At 45.6% G+C, this 20,566-nt stretch overlaps 2 protein-coding genes across 6 annotated transcripts in view; one reads left to right on the forward strand and one right to left on the reverse strand.

Annotated features, from left to right (window-relative positions):
• Position 1: 1 nt before the first annotated feature.
• GINS2 (GINS complex subunit 2) lies at positions 2-8,466 on the forward strand. 2 transcript variants are annotated; one of them, XM_029075192.1, is made up of 5 exons: positions 2-106; positions 3,191-3,305; positions 4,439-4,538; positions 5,847-5,973; positions 6,350-7,050. In XM_029075192.1, the coding sequence occupies exons 1-5, from the start codon at positions 17-19 to the stop codon at positions 6,473-6,475; spliced, it is 558 nt and encodes a 185-aa protein (XP_028931025.1). In that variant the 5' UTR covers positions 2-16; the 3' UTR covers positions 6,476-7,050. The 2 variants fall into 2 exon arrangements, with proteins under 2 accessions (XP_028931025.1, XP_028931024.1); XM_029075191.2 differs by lacking the exon at positions 2-106 and adding an exon at positions 2,878-2,975 and having other exon boundaries at positions 6,350-8,466.
• A 1,031-nt stretch (positions 8,467-9,497) lies between these two features.
• GSE1 (Gse1 coiled-coil protein) overlaps positions 9,498-20,566 on the reverse strand; it is a 554,500-nt gene continuing 543,431 nt past the window's right edge. For 3 of the 4 annotated variants that reach the window (XM_039913603.1, XM_029074736.2, XM_039913605.1), the window contains 5 exons: positions 19,855-19,971; positions 18,061-18,432; positions 15,760-16,050; positions 14,171-14,274; positions 9,498-13,656 (listed from right to left, as the gene is read on the reverse strand). In XM_039913603.1, the coding sequence (XP_039769537.1) occupies positions 13,522-13,656; positions 14,171-14,274; positions 15,760-16,050; positions 18,061-18,432; positions 19,855-19,971 (1,019 nt within the window). In that variant the 3' untranslated portion in view covers positions 9,498-13,521. The remainder of the gene's footprint in view (positions 13,657-14,170; positions 14,275-15,759; positions 16,051-18,060; positions 18,433-19,854; positions 19,972-20,566) is intronic. The other variant, XM_039913604.1, reaches the window with a different exon arrangement.

Here is a 20,566-nt window from a genome sequence, read left to right on the forward strand (position 1 = left end):
CCTCCGGAGGCCGGCCATGGACCCTGCAGAGGTGGAGTTCCTGGCGGAGAAGGAGCCGGTGACCATCATCCCCAACTTCAGTCTGGACAAAATCTACCTCATCGGAGTAAGGGGGAGGAGGAGGAGGAGGAGGAGGCGGGCGGGCGGGCGGGCAAGGGGGCAGGGCAGCGGCGGCCTGAGCGGAGGATCATGGGAAGTCAGGGCATGGGCAACGTTGGTTTGAGAAGAGGATCATGGGAAATCGCGGGGAGGGCAGCCTTGGCCTGAGAGGAGGATTATGGGAAGTCGCGGGGAAGGCAGCCTTGGCCAGAGAGGAGGATCATGGGAAGTCGCGGGGAGGGCAGCCTTGGCCTGAGAGGAGGATTATGGGAAGTCGCGGGGAAGGCAGCCTTGGCCAGAGAGGAGGATCATGGGAAGTCGCGGGGAGGGCAGCCTTGTCCTGAGAGGAGGATCATGGGAAGTCACGGGGAAGGCAGCCTTGGCCTGAGAGGAGGATCATGGGAAGTCAGGGGAAGGGCAACGTTGGCCTGAGGGGAGGATCATGGGAAGTAGGGAGAAGGGCAACGTTAGCATGAGGGGAAGATCATGGGAAGTCGGGAGTGGGGCAGAGTTGGCCAGAGGGGAGGATCATGGGAAGTCGGGAGAATAATAATAATGTGGGTATTTATTAAGCGCTAACTCTGTGCAGAGCACTGTTCTAAGCGCTGGGGGAGATAAAGGGTAATCAGGTTGTCCCACATGAGGCTCACAGTCTCAATCCCCATTTTGCAGATGAGGTAACTGAGGCACAGAGAAGTTAAGTGACTTGCCCACAGTCACACAGCTGACAAGTGGCAGAGCCGGCATTCGAACCCATGACCGCTGACTCCCAATCCCATGCGCTTTCCACTGAGCCACGCTGCCTCTCTAGCCACGCTAAGGGCAACGTTATCCTGAGGGGAAGATCGTGGGAAGTCAGGAGAAGGGCCAAGTTGGCCTGAGAGGAGGATCATGGGAAGGCACGGGGAGGGTAGCCTTGGCCTGAGAAGGGGATCATGGGAAGTCACGGGGAGGGCAGACTTGGCCTGAGGGGAAGATTATGGGAAGTCGCAGGGAGGGCAGCCGGCGCCTGAGAAGAGGATCAGGGAAAGTCAGGGGAAAGGCAACGTTGGCCTGATGGGAGGATCATGGGAAGTTGGGAGAAGGGCAACTGTTAGCATGAGGGCAAGATCATGGGAAGTCGGGAGTGGGGCGAGGTTGGCCTGAGGGGAGGACCATGGGAAGTCGCCGGGAGGGCAGCCTGGGCCTGAGAGGAGGATCATGGGAGTCTTATGGGGGGGTGGGGGTCGGGGAGGGAGAAGGGGCTGAGGGCAATTTGGGAACTTGGCTCCCCCATTTCCCAGCAAGGGGTAGCCGAAATCCTGGGGTCCCAGTCACAGCTAGATTGTGAGCTCGTTTTGGGCAGGGATGGTCCCTCTTTATTGTTGTAGTGTACTTTCCCAAGTGCTTAGTACAATGTTTTGCATGCAGTGAGCTCTTAATAAATAAGAGTGAATGAGTGAATGAACAAACCTGAGCATCCTTGAATGTTGTCGTCGTCCGGTCTCCTCTTCCTAGTGCCTCATTCATTCAATCGTATTTATTGAGCGCTTACTGTGTGCAGAGCATTCATTCAGTCGTATTTATTGAGCGCCTACTACGTGCAGAGCACTGTACTAAGCGCTTGGAAAGTACTATTCAGCAACAAAGAGAGACAGTCCCTGCCCTCACCAGGCTCACAGTCTAGAAGGGGGGAGACAGACATCAAAACAAGTAAACAGGCATCAATAGCATCAATATAAATAAACAGAATTATACACATCAAAACAAGTAAACAGGAAATAATACAAATAAATAGAATTCTAGATATGTACATATATACACAAGGGCTGCGGGGAGGGTGGTAGAGCAAATGGAGCGAGTTGGGGCAATGGGGGGAGAGGGGAAGCTGAGGAAAAGGGGGACTTAGTCTGGGAAGGCCTCGGTTTCCCCTTCTGAGAACAGTGTGGCAAATCCTGTTCCCTCTCCTGCCCTGTCAATCACTCAGTCATGTTTAGTGAGCGATCACAGTGCGCAGAGCAGAGTACAATACCACTGAATGAATGAGTTGGTAGACACGTTCCCTGCCCGCAAGGAGCTTATAGTCTAGGGTGGAACACCGACTTTGGCCTACATAAATAAATTACGAGTATGTACAGAAGTGAAGGTGGGATGAATAAAGGGTGTAAAGCCAAGTGCAAGGGTGACACGAGCAATACTAAACACTTTACTAAGCGCTTGGGAGAGTGTACAGTAATAATGTATTCATTAAGTGCTTACTGTGTGGCAGGCACTGTACTAAAAGTGCTGGGGTGGATACAAGCAAATTGGGTTGAACACAATCCCTGTCCCACTTGGGACTCACAGTCTTAATCCCCATTTTACAGATGAGGTAATGGAGGCACAGAGGAGTTGAGTGACTTGCCCAAGGTCACACAGCAGACAGGTGGTAGAACTGGGATTAGAACCCAGGTCATTCTGACTCCCAGGCCCTTGCTGTATCCTCTAGGCTATGTTGAGTAGGCAGACAATCTCTGCCCTCCACGAGTTTACAATCTACTTGGGGAGACAGACACTAAAATAAATTACAGTAGAGGAAGCAACAGAGTTTGAGTATGTACATATGTGCAGTGGGGGTAAGGGGTAAGGCTGATAGCCACGTACTAAGGGGATGAGAATGTAAGTGATGGAGATGCAGGGAATTGGTGGGCAGGAGAAGAGGGGAAGAAGGAGGGTAAGTCAGTGAGGCTCCCTGGAGAAAATGAAATTTGGAAACCAATTAATGGCATTTATTGATCATTCATCACAGAGCACCATTCTAAATGCTTCTACTAAGAGTACAATGGAATTGGTATATATGGTTGCTGTCCTCAAGAACCTTAGTGGGATCCGGAGGAGGTGTTTCTGGAATAGAGCTGGTGAATATTTCTTTAAAGCCCAGAGACTAAGGTTTAATGGCCTTTCATATAATTTCCTTTGGACATTAATTTTTCAATATGTATTCTAAGGCTTTTCTTCTGAAGAAGCCAAAGTTCAGGGCAGACGGGTCTGAAAGTTCGTTTGCAAAGATTAACCATAGCTTCCTCTACCCCAACATCTCACCGTGGTTTGTCTTGCATGTGTCGTTTGGCAGGGAGATCTAGGACCTTTTAATCCTGGTTTGCCTGTGGAAGTGCCCCTCTGGCTGGCAATCAATCTGAAACAGAGGCAGAAATGCCGGGTGATCCCTCCGGAGTGGATGGATGTTGGTAAGGACATTGGAGAGCTTAAAATGATGGGGTAGGAGATTTTTGTTTTATTAGAAACAGAATCCAGGATAACATGACAAAAAAAGATGGGGTGATATCAGTCGTAGTAAAAATCGTATTCATTAGGCACCTATTGAGTAGAGTGCACTGTAGTAAGCACTTGGAGAGTGCAACAGAATTTCAAGACATGTACCGTGCTCCTAAGGCATAAATGAGTACATAGGTGCTAGAGGTATCCTAAGAATTGGAATTCTAAAGAGTTATGGTATTTGTTAAGTACTTATTAGGTGTCAAGCATTGTCCTAAGCTCTGGAGTAGATACAAGATAATTAGGTTGGACACAGTCCCTGTTCCACATGGGAAGAGGTGGGGTTTTAGGTGATGGATGAAGTTTGACAGATTGGCATGGAGGGTGTCCTAACCCCCTTTTCATTCTGCTTGGGAGTATTGGTATCAATATCAGTAAAATGTATATAATAGATTACTCCTCCAACCCCCTTTTCATTCTGCTTGGGAGTATTGGTATCAATATCAGTAAAATGTATATAATAGATTACTCCTCCAATGTTTATTTTTGCCTTTTGGCTTAGGTTGGAGTATAGCAATGAGACTTGGCTATGCAGAAATAATATCAAAATAATATTTTACGAGAAAAAGGTTCATCCTAAAACAAGCTTGTATACACACACCCACAAATGGAATGTTTGTATGTCCTTTGCATTTAAAGAAGATGCCACTGAGGTGAAATTCAGCTAGGAATGGGTATGACTAAAAAGGCCAATGCAAGGCCCACAGTCCCTGCCGTATTGTGCATACAAAAGACTGTCGTTGGTTGTGCCAATATGCTTGTTGCTTTTTGTGCCCAGAAATATTTTTGCTTTAGCCACATTGACTCACAATCCTCACAAAGCTTCTGCCCAAAAAGAGCCGGTCCTTCCTTTATTGCAGTGTGTCATGCCAACCTATTTGCAACAGTTCACTTCCAGTTTTCAATAGCATTGTCCATTTTACTGGGTCCTTAAAGCGTGTGGAAGTGAAGCGGCTTGAAGATGTAACTTTAAAAATTGTTACCAACCTTTAATGTGTGAAAGTAATGGGGTTTTTTTTAGAGTTTCTCTGTTTGGGTATTTCAGAGAAATTGGAGGAGATCCGGGATAAGGAACGAAAGGAGGATACCTTCACTCCAATGCCTAACCCATACTATATGGAATTGACCAAGTTGTTGTTAAATCAGTAAGTGTATTTCTTAAAAGAAATTGCTCAAGCCAGGAGCAGGGGGATATATGACAACTAAGATGCAGGTCAATAACTCTGATGGGATGGAAGCAGCGTGGCTCAGTGGAAAGAGCACGGGCTTGGGAGTCAGAGGTCATGGGTTCGAATGCCGGATCTGCCACTTGTCAGCTGTGTGACTGTGGGCAAGTCACTTAACTTCTCTGTGCCTCAGTTACCTCATCTGTAAAATGGGGATTAACTGTGAGCCTCATGTGGGACAACCTGATTACCCTTTATCTCCCCCAGCGCTTAGAACAGTGCTCTGCACATAGTGAGCGCTTAACAAATAACAACATTATTATTATTATTATGGGGAAAGGAAGGGAGCCGGAATGCATGTTTTCACACATGCAGTCTTAGAGTGGATTTCGTGAAAGGGAGGTTATTCTTGAGGATTGTTAGGATTTCCACCTGAGAAATGGCTGAGAGACTCCAATTACCTTAGTTGGATTTCCTCTTTCTGGCTATCTACTGCCACTATTTGGAGATTGTAATAATCTTGTCCTGTTTTTGGAGGGTTCTTGCATATTTACTTTCATCTGAGCCATATTCATTTAATTAAAGTGCCCAATTCTCTTGAACTTTATGCTCCTAATTTGGCTATTATGAAGAACTAAGACTCTTTGCACTCTAACTTGAGGAGTTCACTGGTGTCTTGAGACCTACTCTTATCACCTTAAAGATTATTCACTAGATTAGAATTCCACCATATTGACTCTTTGATGTCAATACCTTACTCAAGGGCAAAGAATCCTTTACCCATGAGGGAAAAGAAGAAAGAGTATGGCTTTCTGTTTGTAGCTTCAAACCCAAATCTCCTTGGATGCATTTTTCTGGTCAATTCATTGCCCTTATTAGCCATTCTTTGCACTGAACTGTCTTCCTGGGCAGGAATTATGCAGCCCAGTATGATCTTTCAGCACTAAACTTTGAACAGTTACCGTGAAGCCTGAAAGCCAAAGGAGCTCCAACTCTAATCTCAGTTGATTTCAAGTGGAGAGAGTCTGTGCCAGTAAGCAGATGGCCTTGTACAGCAGGTAGCCCCAGCTGGATTAAAAAAAATAGAAGTTCACTTAAACCAGATTTTGCATTTTAGCAGAGTCTGTTCCTGGATAAATAAACCATTAAACGTACCAGTGGCGATAAGCCCAGTGTTTTTGAAAGGCAGTTCAGAATTGGGAATAGCCAACATCTTGTGCCGAGTCTTAATTGACTCTGCTGTTTCCTGTTCTTATTCTTGCATCCTACATCTCTTGCATCCTACAGTGCTTCAGACAACATTCCCAAAGCAGATGAAATCCGGACCTTGATCAAGGATACGTGGGACACGCGAATAGCTAAACTTCGGCTCTCTGCAGACAGCTTTGTCAGACAACAGGAAGCGCATGCCAAGGTACAATGAATGACATCTGATCAATGTTATCTCCAGCCACAGAGTACTTCAACTATAGTGTACATTGGTAGAAGGTGAGACCCAGGCTTGGGGAAAAAAAAAGCATATGATTGGTTTGGCGTGCACCTGCCCGCTAGCGCGAAAAAAAAATACATCTCCTGTCACTGTCTCCAAGTGAAAATTAAAGGTCCTTTCCTATATTTCAGTTCTGAATAAGGAGAAACCACTGCTTGCAGGATGATGAACTATTTTGATCAATAGCTACTAATGAAAACTGATTTTACCATATTTTTGTACTGTATTTTTGCCTTACCAGTCCTTCATTGTTGCTTTCTTTTCTTGGATTCATATAGCATGTTTCTTTTTGACATTTCAGCTGGATAACCTGACCTTGATGGAGATCAACACTAATGGGGCATTCCTTACACAAGCCCTCAACCATATGTATAAACTCCGCACAAATCTCCATCCTGCCGAAAGTGCCCAGTCTCAAGATTTCTAGAAGAAACTAGCCCACGGCAGTAGCCGATGAGTTCCCTTTGTAATCACTGAACTCCCTTAGGCTTCATTTGAGTCATAGGTGGCTGTGGCTTGGCTACCCTTGTGGAGCCTGGAATGAAGTCTTGATGGACCAGACTATTCTAGTCTTCCTTAAGGATTTTGCTGCAAACCATGGACAGGTTTTGTAATATAAAAAAAAATGTGTGTGTGTGTTTAACGTGTGTAGCAAGCAATCATTTCTTGTAGCTCTGTAGATAATAGAAGCAGGCTTGAGGCTGAATATTAATCATAAAACCTCTATCAGCCGCACAGAGGGCACTTCTTCGTCTCCAACACTATCTCGGTCAGCCTCGGCTGTTCAGAAAAATCATCTTCGCAAAACAAATGATTCCAGCCGGCAGATCGTTCAGCTCTCCTGCACAGAAGCTGCCATGCAGAGATGAATGCGGCTGCAGCAGATAGGTGCCGCTTCTAAGGTCTAGCTCTATTCTTTGTGGGCAGGGTGGATTTTTCCCTTGACTGGTTGGGACTGTCATAAACTGCAGATAAAAAAAGAAATAGAAGTGGCATCTTGAATTTATTCTCCTTTCCTTGCTCACGTTCCGTTGGCCTGGCATTGTTTTACCAACTCTACCACAGAGTCATCCAACTAAGGAAGATGACGAAGTGGGTTAGCCTTCGATGGCTTTGGGGCTGCTTTTGTGGTTTACTGCCCCGGTTTCTTTTAGCCCTATGCTAGTAGTGATTTGTAATGAGAGAATCTCATTTTGCAGGCAAGTGACGGGAACAGGGTAGGGATGTTGAGATAAAATAACCTTATTTGGGGAAAGAGCCGACTGAGTGCCGCTGCTCAAGATGAAGCGCCAAGGAAAAGCGTGGTGGGGTTTCAGTACTTCTTGAATAAGGTATTAAGACTGTTTTGTTGCTGATTTAGGAAATGGTGGCATCTCAAAGGTGCCTAACATCCCTAAATGTTTTTCAGGAGCCTCTATCAGTCATTCCAAATGCAATTGTGAATTCATAATTCTACACAAACCTGAAGAGAGATGTCATAAATTTGGGTTTGGGAGGCAGGTGGCAGTAGTAGTTTTGCATATAAAAAGTTCCACGTTGCCTGGCAGGGAGGCAAAGTGGAAAGGCTGAACTGTGGGGAATGGGCAGTCTTCCTGCCCACTTACTTTAGCCAGATCGGCTTAAGACACTTTGATCTAGTGGTTGAGCCAAGGCAATAAACAGGAGGCTTGCAGTCTTCTCAACTCGATCACTGCTGCCTAATTTGAGCATTGTTGCCATTGGGAATCTATGGGGATCTCTGGAAACTACTGGATGCAATTGCTCAGCCTGTAGTTAAAGAACAAGGACAAAGTTCAGTTTCTTCAGTCCTTCTATGCTTCTTCCCTGGGAAGTTAAGTAACAGAGGGGAATCCTGGTGGAGATGAGCCCAAATTCCCGAGGAATTAAAGTGCTGGGGCTTTGGTAGTTTGAGCACTAAGTAGCATGGGCGTATCGTCATCAGTGCACCAGTATGGTGGTCTGATCGCCCCTCAAGTTTGTAGAGCACTTCATTAAGTGGCAGAGTGGGATTAGACCAACATCTAACTCCCAGTCTGGTGTTCTTTCTGATAGACCACACTGCTTCACACTTCCCTCAGTGCTTTTCTCATTTTATCCTTACAACAGCCATAGGATGAAAGGACTTCTGTCGTCACTTTACAGATGAGGAAATAGACCCAGAAAGGTTAATGGTTTTGCCAAACTGGGCAGCGGTATAACTGGTCCTAGAACTCCGGTCTCCTACCTTCCAGGTCTGGACTTTGTCTCTGAACCAACCTGCTTGATGAATCAATAAGCCTTAACTGCCATCTGGTGGCACCATCCTAGGGAATTAAAAAGTAGGAAAGATCAGACCTACTTAGTATTTGCGCATTTCAGTCGATGCTTTTTATATTTTTCTTATTTGGAACAAAAATAAAAAAAAAGTGTACTTGACTGCAAACTGGTTGGGTTGATTTTTGATTGGTAAAATAAATCCATGGCAAGAGTGACATTTCATTTAAAGTGCACTTCCAAATACTGTAGTATAACCATACTCTTGTAAGGTTAGTGGTATTGGGAACTGGATCCCGCCCCCTTCAGCCAGTTTCAGAGGCAACGTCCCCATTACCACTAACCATACAAGTAGTTATTTCCTGGTGAAGATCTAGAACACTTGCTCATAAAAGCATATACAATATATAAAAGTATTTCAGGAACAGCTGCTGTTGTCTAGAAAGTGCCTTTACACATGCTTCCCCATGCTATGTGTGTATGTATATATTACACACATACATACACACATGCATGCATTTCACTTGTTTCCTTTTCTCCATCTCAGGATGACAGGCTTTCTTCTCAGATTCCTGATTGCCCCATAGACCTTGGAACGGCTTTTCATCCCGAGTTCACAGTAGCTATGGGGCAGGTGTGTTTTCAGCTACTCTGTCCTCAGTTGGTAGGCAGCTGCTCCTTTTGTGAAAGAGATCTGTATGTGTTCACTCTCTAATTTGGGGGCTGAGTATCTTAAAATGAAAGATATCTAAAGATATATAAAATGAAATCCAGGTGGAGGAAGAGGGGAGACTTGAGCGCTTTAAATTACTCCTATGAAGCGCAGGTCTACCTGTCTAGTTTAATCCCAGCTTTCTCACCCTTAATCTTTTTAGATGGACCATTTATCGTAAATCCCAGTGGGAATTGGGATTTAGCCTACTTTTGTGTAGGTAGGGGTCCCCGTCCTGGGTCCTGTTGAGTATCCATCCATGTGTAAGATCCAGCAGTTACAAATGTTTTCCTAGATGTGTGAGAGCTGGCAGAAGCCCCTCTGTTCTAGGAGTTTCTCAGTACCCCAAGACAAGCCAGGTCTTACTCTGGTCTACTTACAAGGACCTAGTACAGCCCTTTGAGTGCGGGTGATGCCTGGGTCAGGGCCACACCTTGACCTGGGTTTAATCTACGGTTTTCACACTAGTAAAGAACTCCCTCAACACGATTTAGGAAGATTTTATTTTTTTGGATGTTGTCAGAAATTACAGCAATATATTCATAAATACCTAATTACTACATTCAACAAATAATATATTACAATACAATTAATTCAAACAAGTACACTTAGAACAGGTTTAATTTTTTTTTTTCACAGCATCTAAACTGTCCCCAGAATGAATGAGGTGCCCTTTCTCCTCCTCCTCCTCCTCCTCCCTCCCGGCAGGGATTTACTGCTTGCAACTCTGCCCAGGGTGCACTTAAAAAAATCACTACCACCGGCCCGTGGGGTCTGCAGATCAATGCAGTTAATAGAATGGCTCGTAGAATGAAGCCCTGAATCAGAGTTGGTGTAGACTCCCACAAATATTAAAATCGACAGCTGTTTTCTTAAAAATTCAGAACTAGCTGCTAAGTGGCTATTACTCGGTTGAGTGAAAAGAAGGAATGGGATGGGCTTGTGCTGACCTTCTCCACATAGTGGTAGATGTTCAACATATCTTCCTGAAACAAATAAGCACCTGACAAATTAAAGACATTGAACAGAGTAAGGTTAGTTCTGTTTGAAATAGTTTAGTTTTCATCATCTGGCAGCTAGGGGAGAGGGATTCACCATATTTGATTTTCTACTTCAGCTACAGATGGGCAGGCATGGCTAAAAGTGGCATTCTAATATTTCTCATTTACGACACCTAAGAAATCCTTCCATTTACCGGGACAAATCAGCAGTTCGGATTTGGTAATGGGGCCGGCTGTTTGGGAAAGTTTGCCCCAGTTTTCATTTTCAGTTGAAATAGAAACTTGGGATAATCATTTGGTCAATGGCTTTATAAGTAGCAAGACATCACAACCATCACTGTCCCTCAGAATATGGACTGTAGCCCTATTTCTGCAAACATGTCGTAAAGACATTCCCGATCACAGAAGAATGAAGTATCTCCACGTAAATATGGAAGCTGGGGTGGTTAGACATCGATTCAAGAGCCAACCATGACAACAAATATGGCTTTTCTATTTTGCGTTCTGTTTAAGTTTTACTTTCAATTTCACATTGAGATCAAAAAGCAGTGTAAGTTGAATGCTTCCCCGCCCCCAAAAAAAAGAAAGAAAAAAAAGATAACCTTCCCAGCTTGCATATTTCTTTGTGTCCATTTTTGGTAGGATTAAATTGAAAACAGATCAAGCCACTGGCATATTAACTCCCCTATTTTCCAGACCAGGATGGATGAAATATAATCAGGAGTTTCCTGATTGCTGGAAAGTTAGGTCTCTTCTTGGAACTAAGTATCCGAAAGAAAAGCCAATCGGGTATTACCCATCTTGGCGATGCACATTTACATCACGCTTTTCAGTTCCTTTTCTTCACTTAATGGTGACTATCTTGCAGGCTTGATTTTATATTCTCTGATTGTCTCATTATCTCTTAAGAAAGAGGAGCATTCAGAGACTCACATAGGAAAACAAGAATATTATGAGGGTTACAGGCTATTAGAGTTCAGAAAGCCAAGATTCAAGCCCTCTTGCCCTAAAAAGATGAGATTAGAGAAAGGTGCACCCTTCTCTAATATAGCTCCCCTTGGGCAGTCGCTTACCACCACAATCACTCTAGTAAACTGCTAACTCCTATCTAAACCTTTTAAATGCTAACTTTATCTACCTGCCTCCCCGCTTTTCTCAACAACCGAGTTCCTAGTGGATATTAGCTTCTCTGCCTCACTCATCCGAGGCATCACCCAGACCAAATGGGACAAGCCCCCTCTGATTCGGACCAGACTTACAAAAAAGAATGGCAAACTTCCTGTGGTGTTAGGGTTGGGAGGGGAAGGAGAGGATGTAAATTGCCTCGCCCAAAAACAGATCCGGATTAGAGAAGGAAGGGCAGTTGTAATCCTTGGCCTTCAGCTACACCAGGTCAGCTCCTTTGCCCTGCTCCTTCACACCAACAGGACAGATACAGTAGCTTTCACACAACACGTCTTAAGGTTGAGGAGGCCCAGAATAGCCTTTCGTTTCCCTTCAAGTAACATCCCTGATAAGGAAGGTGCTTGTGGACCGCTGATAATACTGGCAGCACTTTTGGTCTGAGTTTGCTAATAACTGGAAGATTCCTGGCAACCACACAAAGCAAACTGTGACGGAACAGAGAAAGCCACATTCACGCCATCTGCTAGAAGGCTGTATCGGCAAGCCACGAGGGTCCCGCCACCAAGCGTGTCCTTTACCCATCTGGGTGAATTGCATTTAAAAAACAAACAATACTCCCTAGCTGATGGGTCAAGGTTGACTACTGACTCTCCAAGAAATTCCTCTCTCCTCTGGGTGAGAGACGAACTAACTCTGACCCAGCCCTCAGCTCCATCACATATTCTCACCCTACAGAACTGCCGCAAGGCCCATAAGCATAGAGTGTAGGAAAGCCGTAGGCTAAAGATGGGGCAATTTCCCCTTCACTCCCCATTGCTCTTAAGCACTCAAGTTGGTCCCCTTCTGCACTTGTCACAGATAAAAAGGAAGAGAAGTTCAGCTCAGACATTGTGTTATCCCTACTTTAGATTATTTAAAAGCTTTTTAAAAACCTTGCATCTAAATGAAGCCACTAAAGTTTTCTACTTTGCACCTGCTCAGATTGCTGTAAGACATCATAGATTTAGATCACAGAACAAACAGTTCATTTACTTCCTGAAAAGTTCTTAAAAAAAAAACACACACACACACACACACACATAATTTTTATCTTGTTCCCAACACAAACTAGTCCCCTCCCCACTCGTTAGCAGCTGGTCATATTAGCAATTTACTTTCCAAGTGCTTGAACAAAAACAAAAACGAAAGGAAAAAAAAAACCAACCCAAATCAGGAGGGAGGTAAGGAGGGAGGTAAATGCATTGCCTTTTAACAATAGAATTTTCTGGTGCTACACAAATTGAAAACAGAAGTGATAGCACATGCGCCAGTGGAAAGCTCTTTTGACTTTTTCCTTTTTTTAATTCTTTAAAACATTTTACTATTTTAATGTCCTGACCAGCAGCAGTACAAACACTAAAAGCAAGTTAATCTTTTTGCCCCCCCCAAAAAAACATTAAAAATGGCAGGCTTTTATAACAATTAAAGTAATAAAAACATACAAAACTTTGTTTTTAATATATACACAGTACAAGGCTGAAGCACCTTTTTTTGACTAATTTTTTTCTCTCAAAATTTGAGTTGGTATGAAAACATCACCCATTAGGGCAACACAATTTGTGTGTGCACATGTGTGTGTGTGTGTGTGTGTGTGTGTGTTTGCGCATATAGATGTATATCTAATAGTTCTGTACAATTTTCCCCCACACAGTAATAAAAAGGTACCTTCAGTTTGTTTATACATTTTATTTTTGATAAGTGCATTTCCAGTGGAAAGCCTCAGGGAAAGTCTCAAGTACTGGAGCTATGTTTGCTCCCAGGACATGTCACTCTGAAGATATTGATTGGAGATTTCGGTATCTGAGATGAACAGTCCCTTCAACATTGTAACCCCCTGCTTCCTCTCGGCTGAAGAAACCTTATTCCTGGCGAAGAATTAGGCTAACTCCATCGTACAATGGAATCAAAGTTCACTCTTTAGTTGTTCTAATATGGCAACAAAAGAAAAGCAAAACTGGTTCTATCCGATTGGGGGCAGCCGTGAACTCCTGGGATGGAAAGTGGGTTTTAGTGTTGGTGGTGAAACCTTCATCTTCAGATGATCTTTTTTAAAAAATTAACATGGGAAAAAAAAGAATAAAATGTCCTTTCAAAGAAAAAAAAAACTATAGGCTTCCTATATGGGTTGCTTGCAGAATTACAAAGTTGATTCAATTGCATTGAAGTCAATATAGATTTTTTTTTCTGGATCCCGGAATCCTCTGCTTCAATCATGCATGGCACATTCTCAATTTCTTCGTTTTTTTTTAAGCTTCAAACCTCCCAGTGAAAAATATTAAATATTCAAGGTAATAAAATAGATATTATTTCTATACTATATGTTCAGCCTAGTGCAAGGGAGCGTCACCTGGGATACCCCTTAAAGTAACCCCTAGACCACTGCATTGCAGGCAACGCAAGGCACTTTCGTAAGTGATCCAGTTCTGCCTGAAGTCGCTCCCTTTCTGACACAATCTTCTGTTTCTGGTTCCTTAACTCCTGTTGGGAGCAGAAAGAAATTCACAATCAAAATGACTGGTTGCAGAAAGAGAAACAAGCCACATAGCCTGATCCTACTATGGAGAAAAGCAATCGCCTTCAAAGAGCCTTGAGCTTGCTCAAGGCCCAGACAGGGTACACAAGCAGAAATACCCATGAGGGTAAGAAATCCCTGCCTTGTATGTAGGAGCGTGGAGAAAATCTCTGATGGCCATAGCAGGGCATAGGGAATGGAAAGAACCAAAATAATTTGATGTTCCTTTTCACTGGAATGATTTGGAGAGGGGGAGAGAGAGAGAGAGAGAGAGAGAGAGGGTTTTTGTGCATGTACTTAAACCGTGGATGCCTTGAGGCTTTTCCACACAATTTCAAATCACGCAGGGACCGTGGAACGTGAAACTCGGAGGGATGAGGTTCACCAAGTCCAACTGCTGACGGATCGGAGCAAGGGCAGTTCCTGGGTGGCGAAAAGATTTCTTTCCCGGCCCGGACAGCCTCCCACTCTAGTACTCACCGCCATGCTGTGAGAGAGCTGCTCTGCTGTCAGACTGAGGCTATAATGCTGGGCCTCCAGCCGTCGGCATTGGGTCTGCAACACGTGGCGCTCCAGGTTTTGTTCTGCAAGGGGACACGACAGAGAGTCAACTCGGGGGTGCCGCCTGAGCTCCGCTTACCCTTGCGGCCCCAGCTCAGGCCTTCCAACTGGAAGGATGGCCGCTTGGCTTAAGAAATCAGGGGAGCTGTCATAAGTCTGGAGCAGGGCAAGGAACCTTCTGGGTTTGATTCCTGGAAGGAAGTGGGGGGGCAGGGGCCAGGGTTTTTATTCCACTGCTGCTGAAGGAGCCCAGCAGAGTCCACCTAACTCACCCACTGAGAAGCAGCATGGCCTAGTGGATAGCTGGGGCCTGGAGGTCATAAAGACCTGGGTTCTGATCCTGGCTCCGCCACTTGTCAGCTATATGACCATGGGCAAGCCACTTAATTGTACATTCCAAGCGCTTAGTACAGTGCTCTGCACATAGTAAGCGCTCAATAAATACTATTGAATGAACTTCACTTCTCAGGGCCTCAGTTACCTCATCTGTAAAAGGGGATTAAGACTGTGAGTCCCATGTGGGATATGGACTGTGTCCAACCTGATTAGTTTGAATCTACCCCAGTGCTTAGAACAGTACCTGGCACTTAACAAATACCATAACCACCTCCACCCTCCTCGGCCCCCCAAAAAAGTGGGGATGTGTCTACTCAACTCTGTTGTTCTGTGCTCGCCCGAGGATTTATTACAGCGCTCTGCACACAGTAAGAGCTCAATAAATACCTTTCACTGATTTATTGATTCTGGTCAGCTTTGTCAGGCAATCACACTGCATCCCCAAGCCTTCCACCTCAGATATTTTCCTTCACTTCCATACCAGCTTAGGTGAATCCAAATCACCATGCAACAGAGTTTATATACACATTCCCTGCCCACAACAAACTTACAGTCCAAATACCGTAAGTCACCAGCACTGAGGTAGCTAGAGGGATATGTTCAACATTATGAGATCGGAGACGGTCCCCGTCCTATACAGGGCCCTCAATCTATCTACCTTTAACACCACATCCAAAAGAGTCAGAGCTCCTGTGGTGCCAGCCTGGACGAACAGTGAGCTGGAGGACTACTTAGAGCCTCAAGTAAACTAGGTCATTTCTCAGAGCTCGTGTTCCGTGTGGGCATCACCACCATCTGAATGCCAATTAATAAGCAGGGGTTCCAGAAATGAAATGAAGGCTTTTAGCGCTTTCGGATCAAGTTGAGAAGAGATGCCACATTTACTCGGCACTATTTTGTTACCCGTTTTGTCAAATGGAAAGGACCACAGGTTTATTAATGAAAAATCGCCATTCTCAATCAGTTCAGCAGAATGATGCTTGACAGCCTGAGGGGTTTTGAAGGTGTAGCTACATCAGTGAGAACTCAGTCGCTGCCTAGTCCCAAAATAGTGATAACACTCACTTTATCATTTAATGTCCAGAAAAATCAATGTGCCATCACACAGCAGAGCCTAAGATATGACAGAAAATACTGATACCTCCCGATCGTGGCTTCCTTTGTTGCCTTACCTTCTATATGTTCCTGGTAAGCTTCAAAAATTGCCTCAATCCCTTGCCATTTGGGTCTGGGGGGTTCTTCCTCCTCCTCCTCCTCCTCTCCATCCTCCTCTTCCTCCTCTTCCTCCTCTGAGTCTCTGTCGAGCTCCTGGGGGACCATCCCCTTTCTTGCAGATGAGGAGTCCTGCTGTCCATTTTGCTGGGATAGAGGGGCGTGACTCGACGTCTGAAGTTCGGGAATGTTATACCGGATGGAGGCATCGACTTTGTGGTTCTGCTCAGCAGAAAGCACTGTTGTGTTTCCTGGAGTAGGAGGCAAAAACAAGGATGTCTATGGGGTCTTCAAGCCAAGCCACAATGCTGAATGCCTTTTAGCTATCAGTTTGGGGCACAATACCCGGTGCTTCTACATACAACCTTTTCTGGCTTTGAGATTCTCTAGAATAAATTCTAGATTAGGCAAACTACTCCTTGTGGACAGAGATTCTATCTTGCAGTGACTTGCAATCACGTGGCAGACCCGGTATTAGAACCCAGGTCTTCTGACTCCCAGGCCCGTGCTCCTTCTACAAGGCCATGCTGTTTCTGATTGATTGATTGATTGACTGAAGTCATGCTTATCATAGGAGCAAGTCTTGCCATGTTTCACTAAGCTACAGGTTTAGTTCTGGCCTTTTCTGCTTTGCCTAGAGGTCTGAATTGTGAAGGCAGAGAACACCTTAGTGAGGTTGAGAATCCTCAGACTTAACCATCTCGTTTGTCAGACTTCCAGCTTTCACATATGCCATTCAGACAGGAAGAATGAATACGTTTTTTCAATTTTTGAACATGAACACTAAAATGAAAGGGCTGGAGAAGTAAAATCAAGATAGGAAAATTGCTTCGACTGGGCATAGAATAACTTGAGTAAAGCAGGACTGTGACATGCAAAGGCACTGGTTGATTCTAAAGCTATTATCCACATCACAAAGATGGATATCTTTAGTACTCACTCCCTTCAAGGAAAAACCCTTTCCTTTTTGCGATTGGAGTGATTAATATCACTAACTCCAGTCTGTTTTGGAAAATCCACCCCCAGGAACAAATGCAAAGGGAAAAGGGCTTGCTTTTTTTCCACTTGAGCCATTGTTTGCGTGAAAGTTGTGTTTTGAGAAAATCAGTCATTGACCAGGGGATCTGCTTTAGCTTCCCTTGGCTTTTGTGAATTTTTTGTTTGTTTTTTGTTTTAAAATTCCCACCTCCGTCCACAGATGCTGTTGCTTTACTTTACTCGGCTTAAGTTTGGAAACATCCCCAAGGAGTCATCTACCACTTCCAATTCCTCCTCTATGATCAATAAATCCTGATGGAAATGAGGACGTCAGTCAGGCTGTAGGTTCAAAAAATTTTTGACCACGCAATTGTCTAAAACAATCCTTTAAAAGTTTGATTTTTGAAAGAACTGCTAAGAGACAAAGTCTGGACAACCTCATGGGACTGAATTCCAAGAGGGAGGTGCCTCAGGGCATCGAGAGCCTAATCACCAATCAATCGATGGTGTTTATTGAGCGTTTGCTGTGTGCAGAGCACTGTACTAAGTACTTGGGAAAGTGCAATGCAACAGAGTTGATAGTCACATTCCCTTTCCCACAAGGAACTTACAGTCTAGTGTGGGAGCCAGCCATTAAAATAAACTATAGCTATGGACACAAGTGCTGTGGGACTGAGGGTGAGATGAATATCAAGTGGTTAAAGGGTACAGAACCAAATGCCTAGGCGACGCAGAAGGGAGAGGGAGTAGGTGAAACGAAGGGTTGATCAGAGAAGGGCTCTTGGAGGAGATAAGATATCAATAAGGCAATGGCCTCCTTCATCTATCGCCCCCTTCTACATCTGGAGATCGATGGGGAAAGAGAAGGCAGTTCAGGGCTCTACAACTGGAAAACAAAGAGTGCTTCCAGTTCAAAAGATTGGTCTAACTTGGGAAATGTAGCTGGACAGGGATTTGGAGACCCAAGATGGACTCCTGGCTCTGATTGGGTGACCAGGGGCAAGTCCCTCCAGGCTCTGCCCTTCCTCAGTTCCAGAATGGGCACTGTGCCACTTGTTTCCAGCTACCTTTTGGGGCCAGTGTGAAGAGCAAATGTTTCACAACAGCGACAGCCTTTTGGGCCCATTGGCAGAGAGGGGCCTTATAAGTCCACAGTAACACCACTGGCCAATCATCCTTGGCTTGTGGCTGGGGAACTGGAGCCACCCTCTCCTCCACGACTACCTGTATGGTCACACGGGGGAAAGGGGCTTTCTCTCCGCTGGGCCGGCAGCTCCCATTACCTTTATGCTTCTGCAAGGCTTTCTGAGTGGACTGCAGAACCGATTCGTGGAACTGGTGGGCGAACTCCTCCGCTCGGAACGGCTCCCAAGGCTTGTTCTTGCCGTTTACGCTGTGGGAAAGCGGGACCGGGCTGTCCTTGGGCGGTGGGCCCCGGACGTAGTTGAGCATGCTCAGGCTCTTCTTCCCCGGGTGGGGTTCATTCGCCCTGGCCTTCTCCATACTGGCAGGGGCTGCCTCCTTAGCCCTTTGCAGCTCGTGGAGTCGAGGCTGTTCAGGTCTTCCAGGCTCTGCTGCTTTCTGGGCATCAGAGAGGGAGGTGGCGATACTGAGGGGTTTTTCTGAATCCACAGGTGGCTGCTGCACCGGCGGCTCTTTGAAGACAACAAAGGGAAAAAATAAAATCAATGAATATGCAATATCATTTAACATTTCAGTGCCTGCAGAGGGCAAGGTGCTCAACTGAAAGCAGGAGACAGAGTCTACTTTTGGGGTCAACACTACACCCCGACATGAGGTGCAGGAACATAAAAAATAATAAAAACTGTATCTGTTAAGTCCTTACTATGTGTCAAGCATTGTACTAAGCACTGGGGCAGATACAAGATAATCGGGTCCCCCATTGGGCTCACAGTCTAAGTAGGAGGGGGAACAGGTATTGAATCCTCATTTGTAGATAAAGAAACTAGGCACAGAGAAGTTAAGTGACTTGCCCAAGGTCACACAGCAGGCAAGTGATGGAGCTAGGATTTGAACCCAAGCCCTCCAGCTCCCAGGCCTATGCTTTATCCACTAGACCACACTGCTTCTCATGGGGCAAATGTCTTTAAGGTCCAGATGCTCAGAGGAGTGAGGGGCTGTGCTGGGTCAGTGTGGATGTGAATGTGTTCAACGGCACTGAGTCCATTTTGGCACCTTCCGGGCTAACTCGGTCTACATTTCCCAGAAGAAAAAGGGTATGGAGGAAGAGCAGGGTGAGCGTCAGTCAAATGAGAGATAGGAGGTAGCATCAGGTGCCCAGGACACCTCCCTTCCCAGCAAAGAAGATCCCATAGGAATTGGGGGTGAAGGGGTGGGGGGAAGGTGGAAGCCAGGATCCAAGGGGACAGAAAGCAAATGCTCAAGCAGAAGTCAGCGGACCAACAGAGCAAGGGGGCGATGAGAGAAGATCTGCAGACAGGTCAAGTGGCAGAGAGGCTTGGAGGCGAGGGCAAGTAGTGTGAGCAGGAGTCAGAAGGCGAGGAAACTGGCAAAGAGATTTGAGCAGAGGAGCGGTCCCGGCAGCGGGCAGAAAAGGAAGTCACTCATCCGAATCCCCTTTTTTTTGCTGGGAATATGAAACCAAGGAACACTCCATTTGGAAGTCTTCGGCAACATCGCTTTGCCAACCGGAAGGCGTTGCCACTCGCAGCCGGGCCTGCGCTATGACGCTTCTCGAATAATGATGTCTACGGCTCAATCGATCCGGGCTGGGACAGCTCTGAACGCTACGATGCGGCCAGCTGGCACCCAAACCAAAGGATTCTGGAACTTTTGCCCTAACGCAACTTAAGACCTTCACCTGCATCTTTATTCAGTTGAAGCTGACCCCACAGAATGCTTTCCGATGTCTTATATCAAAAATGCTTTGATCCCTTTGAATGCTGGGATGCAGGAGGTGGAGGGAGTTTGCTTGGAACCTGGGATTCTCCCCAACTCCGTCCGAGGCAGCCAGCTGATCCATGGGTCTCCTGAGCTTATCCTGCTCCTTCCTGCTCCTCCCTGCCAGGGGCTGGCAACCCAGCCCTGCCTCTTACCGGTGGTCAGCAACACTGTTGGGCTGTCCCGTAGAGAACTTTTCGCCGGGTTTGTGACTGCCGCTGACAGGGTCTTCTGTTTCATGGCATGGAGCATTGCAACAAGTTTCTCTTTGTCTGTGAGAAAAGCAGCCCGGGATTAACAAGATTGTGGCTTCATTGGCAATGAGCGGGAGGAAGAGTGGAAACTGCAACCCGGACCCCGGCTCGGCTTTGCTGGGACAGAACGCATGGGAGTCAGGGTTCACGTGCCGGGCTTGGTTTAAAGGCCTGCAACCCCCAGCTGACAGGGGGAAAAAATGCCTCAGAAAGAAAATGAAAGATGATTTGGCCCGAGGAATCCAGCTGGCTCTCTCAGTCACCATAGTCTGTGCCTGCGTCGCGCTAGGTATTGAGCACCGCCACTTTCAAAGGCAAAATGAGTGCAGACATGCACCCCTCAACAGCTCTGCAGATCCATCCAAACCCTGATCGCATTTCTACACCAAACCCCCTTGTGTGTGTACTGGATGGACATTAGCACTGTTCGTGGTGATGAAAAATGAGATTCCAAAACAACATCTTTTTCACACATGAATTTTTTAGCTTTAAAACTTCCTGAGGTCCATTTTGCCAGGGAAGACAAATGGGTAACCATAGGTTCTAGCGTAGCACCAAAGATAAAAACCTAAAAACCAAGCCTAAATGAGGAACACACTCTAAATGATTGGTC

The sequence above is a fragment of the Ornithorhynchus anatinus genome, chromosome 11, assembly GCF_004115215.2.
Source record: "Ornithorhynchus anatinus isolate Pmale09 chromosome 11, mOrnAna1.pri.v4, whole genome shotgun sequence".
In the NCBI taxonomy this organism is placed as follows: Eukaryota; Metazoa; Chordata; class Mammalia; order Monotremata; family Ornithorhynchidae; genus Ornithorhynchus; species Ornithorhynchus anatinus.

Bases quoted from the DNA above. Each gene is read 5' to 3' on its own strand.
- GINS2 (XM_029075191.2), top strand. From the start codon at position 2,880: ATGCTTCTACTAAGAGTACAATGGAATTGGTATATATGGTTGCTGTCC. The intron at 3,306-4,438 runs GTAAGGACATTG...TGGGTATTTCAG, and splicing joins TCCGGAGTGGATGGATGTTG to AGAAATTGGAGGAGATCCGG. The intron at 4,539-5,846 runs GTAAGTGTATTT...TGCATCCTACAG, and splicing joins ACCAAGTTGTTGTTAAATCA to TGCTTCAGACAACATTCCCA.